The sequence below is a fragment of the Arachis duranensis genome, chromosome 8 (genome assembly GCF_000817695.3).
Source record: "Arachis duranensis cultivar V14167 chromosome 8, aradu.V14167.gnm2.J7QH, whole genome shotgun sequence".
In the NCBI taxonomy this organism is placed as follows: Eukaryota; Viridiplantae; Streptophyta; class Magnoliopsida; order Fabales; family Fabaceae; genus Arachis; species Arachis duranensis.
In genome coordinates this window covers 14,517,190-14,520,781 of record NC_029779.3, presented here as the reverse complement: position 1 = coordinate 14,520,781, position 3,592 = coordinate 14,517,190, and the positions used below count along the sequence as shown (strand labels likewise).

The 3,592-nt window shown below is 35.7% G+C and overlaps 1 protein-coding gene across 1 annotated transcript in view; it reads left to right on the top strand.

Annotated features, from left to right (window-relative positions):
* The first annotated feature begins 2,531 nt into the window (after window positions 1-2,531).
* LOC107460967 (protein ECERIFERUM 2) overlaps window positions 2,532-3,592 on the top strand; it is a 4,493-nt gene continuing 3,432 nt past the window's right edge. The window contains exon 1 of the mRNA XM_021128866.2: window positions 2,532-3,075. Within this exon, the coding sequence (XP_020984525.2) occupies window positions 2,629-3,075 (447 nt within the window). The 5' untranslated portion in view covers window positions 2,532-2,628. The remainder of the gene's footprint in view (window positions 3,076-3,592) is intronic.

Here is a 3,592-nt window from a genome sequence, read left to right as displayed (position 1 = left end):
CAACAGCGATGCTCCAGAGCCTGAGTTTTCGACTGAAATCGGTGCGGTTAATGCAATCGCACATGCACCATTGGTGACCGTATCAGAGAAGAAGAAACCTTACTTTGTGTTGTGATTGTTTTGTGTTTTGAGAGGAAGAGGGAGATCATATTAGTGTAACGTTGAGGGAGGGAGGCTTTCAGCATGAAACGACGCTGTTTCATATCATTTTGGCGCCACATCCAAAACGGCGTCATTTCTGTAACGTCCACGTGTCACGAAGGCTGCCAGCTCTACTTTTCGGTTGTGCCAGGTGGCCAGAAATTTTCGGAAGGACAATTTTGTGTCCCAGATTGCAAGTTTGGGGATGAATTTGGGGAACTTTTAAGTTCAGGGACTACTATGAGACTCGAGTGCAACTTCAGGGACTACATTGAGGCTTAGCTCCACATCAAAGATGTAATTCTCAATCCAAAGTTAAAAAAAAAGTATTGTTTTGGTCCCTAACGTTAAGTGTTAGAATCGAAATCGTCCATGATGTAGTTTTTATTTAAGAAAGAATGCATTGGGATGGAGGGAAGGAAAAAGGGTACGCGCAGCGAAGGGGGGCAGGGAAAGGGGAAAGGAGAAAGTGGGAGGGGGAAGGGGAAGAGGAAGGGAAGGGGAAGGGGAAGAGGAAGAAGGGAGGGGAGACGGAAGCGGTGGCAACACGGTGACCACTCACCACCACCGTCGCGTCTTCTCCATCTTCGCGGGCTCTCTCTCTCTGTTTCTCTCTCTCTTCGGCGGCGATGCGACGACCTCCACCTCGCGGCGGGACGAGGCTGAACGGCGGCTGGGTGCGACGTATTCCTCACCTCTACGGCGACGCGTGTAACAGCGGCGACTCCTCCCTCTTGGTCACTGGCTCTCTCTCTCTCTCCCCTGGGTGCGACACAATGGCGACAGTGACGCATGTGACGGCGGCGACTCCTCCTCCCTCGGTCACTAGCTCGCCGTCACCCCTTCTTCCCCCTCTCTTTTTTCTGTTTGAGCTTCTGCTTCTGCTTCTTCGGCTTTGCTTCTGTCTTCTTCTGCTTCTTCGGCTTCTGCTTTTGTCTTCTTATGCTTCTTCTGCTTTTAATTCTAATTCTAACTTTGATTTGTTATTATTAGATTTCTTTGTTGTTGTGTGTTAATTTTTTGTTATTGAATTTGATGTTGTTTAATCTGATTTGCATTTGGTGGTGGTAAAGATGTTAATGGTGGTAGCAAAAGTGCTGGTGGTGGTGAAAGGTATTTTTATCCATAAAAAATTAAAAGAACGATTTTAATACGAAATAAAACGTTTAGGACGATTCTAAATTAAAAATTACATCAGGGACGATTTCGATTCTGATCTCAATGTTAGGAGCAAAACAATACTTATCCCAAAAATATAAAAATAATGTATAAATATCAGCCACTCACACTGGTGAATTGGGGGTTGATTGAATAATTTGAATAATGATTCTAAAGTTATACAGACGTGGCTGATTATTTCATTTTCATTGATAACATAATTTTTAAAATTTAAATATAATATAATAGATATTAATATAAAAATTAAATTTAAATATTAACTAATATATAATATTATATTAATCTTTTTAAATTTGATAAACACAAATAATTTTTAAAAATTTTTACCTTAAATATTTAGAAAAACAATTTATCTTTTAAAAATTACAAATATACACATAATTTTTTTATTTATCAAACACAAAATAATTTTTTTTTTTAAAAGTACAACCATCTTTTTAAAATTTTTTGTCAGACCCGAGTCTTGACAACCGGGCAAGCATAGTTAGTTATAGGCTTATAGACTTGGTTTTAGGTTTACCCTGTGGTCTATAACAATTCGACAAACTTATAGTTATAACACACAAATTGGAACAATTTGGTATGGACTGTGGTTACAATTCATTCAAAGTTACAACTTACATTTCATAAATGAGGGCATGAGACTTACTTCATAACAAGCACTAAGTATAAATTATTACCCATACAAATATAATTCTTTTTGAATAACACTATAAAACTCTTTTCCACCAATTAAACTCTATATTTATATTATTTATTTATAATTTTATTAGATAAATAATGACTTTTGTAAACAATGTGAATAATAAATTTTAAAATTAATCAAATAAAATAAAAAATACTCTATCCCAAATTACTTTCTAAACTATAACATTGGGATAATCATCTGCACAATTAATAAATTAAATATTAAATTATTATTAATTGTGCATAAAACATTTCACATTATTTACTATTCTCATTGTCTACCTATACTTTTCTATTTGTTTATTATATTTGAATGGACCACAAAGTTTGAACCTCGGAGAATTTGGAACTTGCAATCAAAATCCTTATGCAATTTCATTAACTTGTTTGGATCTTTGATTGATTTAATTAAAACCGCGACAGAATGTAGGTCCATCCCATTTCCTCATCAACCATTTCCCCAACCATCCCTTGTAAATAAATTTAGAGTACACACATTACTCAACTTTTCTCAACGCATAACCAACATAAATACCAGCCCATAGAAGCAACACTTTATCGCTCACCCACTCACCCCCCAAAACGCACCGTTTCGGATTTCACATTGCCAAAAGGTCAAATATGGGTTCACTGGGTAACCTCGAAGCACCACCGCTCCTGACTTCAAGAATCTCAACGGTGGTTCCCGCCACCCCGCGAGGTGACCAAAACAGTGCGTATCAGCTCAGCTACATGGACCTCCTCATGAAGCTCCACTACATCCGACCCGTATTCTTCTTCGCTTCTGAGTCCGTACAAGGCCTCACCATCTCGGACCTCAAGACGCCAATGTTCCCACTTCTTGACACGTGTTCACATGTTTCGGGTCGGATTCGAAGATCCGAATCTGGAAGGCCGTTCGTGAAGTGCAACGACGCCGGTGTGCGTATCGCTGAGTCGCACCGTGACGTCACGCTCAGGGAGTGGTTCGATGAGAATAATGGATGCTTGCGCGAGATTGATGATGGGCTCGTCCATGACCACGTGCTTGGCCCTGACCTTGGTTTCTCCCCTCTGGTTTTCGTTAAGGTTTAGTCTTTTATTTTTTCTAATATTTTTTTATTATTATTATATAATGAAAATTTAAAAAAGTTTAAATTAGAAATTTTTGTTTTAAATTTTTTTTATTATACATATTAATAAAAATAAATTTTTGTATCCATAAAATTTAAATATAAATTCTTTTAACTAAAATATTAAACATTTATTATCTTGTCCAATTTTATATTTATTATTATTTTATATATTTAATTAATATATTATAGCCTAATATAAATAAAGTTTCTTTTGGATTGTTTTCAGAGATAAATACAGATACAATTTCATTTAGTGTTTTTAAAGAAGAATAATTGAAGATGACACTATTTAGAAGATAATTGATAAACGTAAAAAAATTGTTATATTCATTTTATACGTATGTATGTATTCATTCTTTTAATTAATAATCATGATAATAATTTGTTTTCGAATAATATAATAATTTTTTTGTATCCATAATATTGCTAATTACTATCATTATTGTCAAACCTCAAATTATTTATTCAAA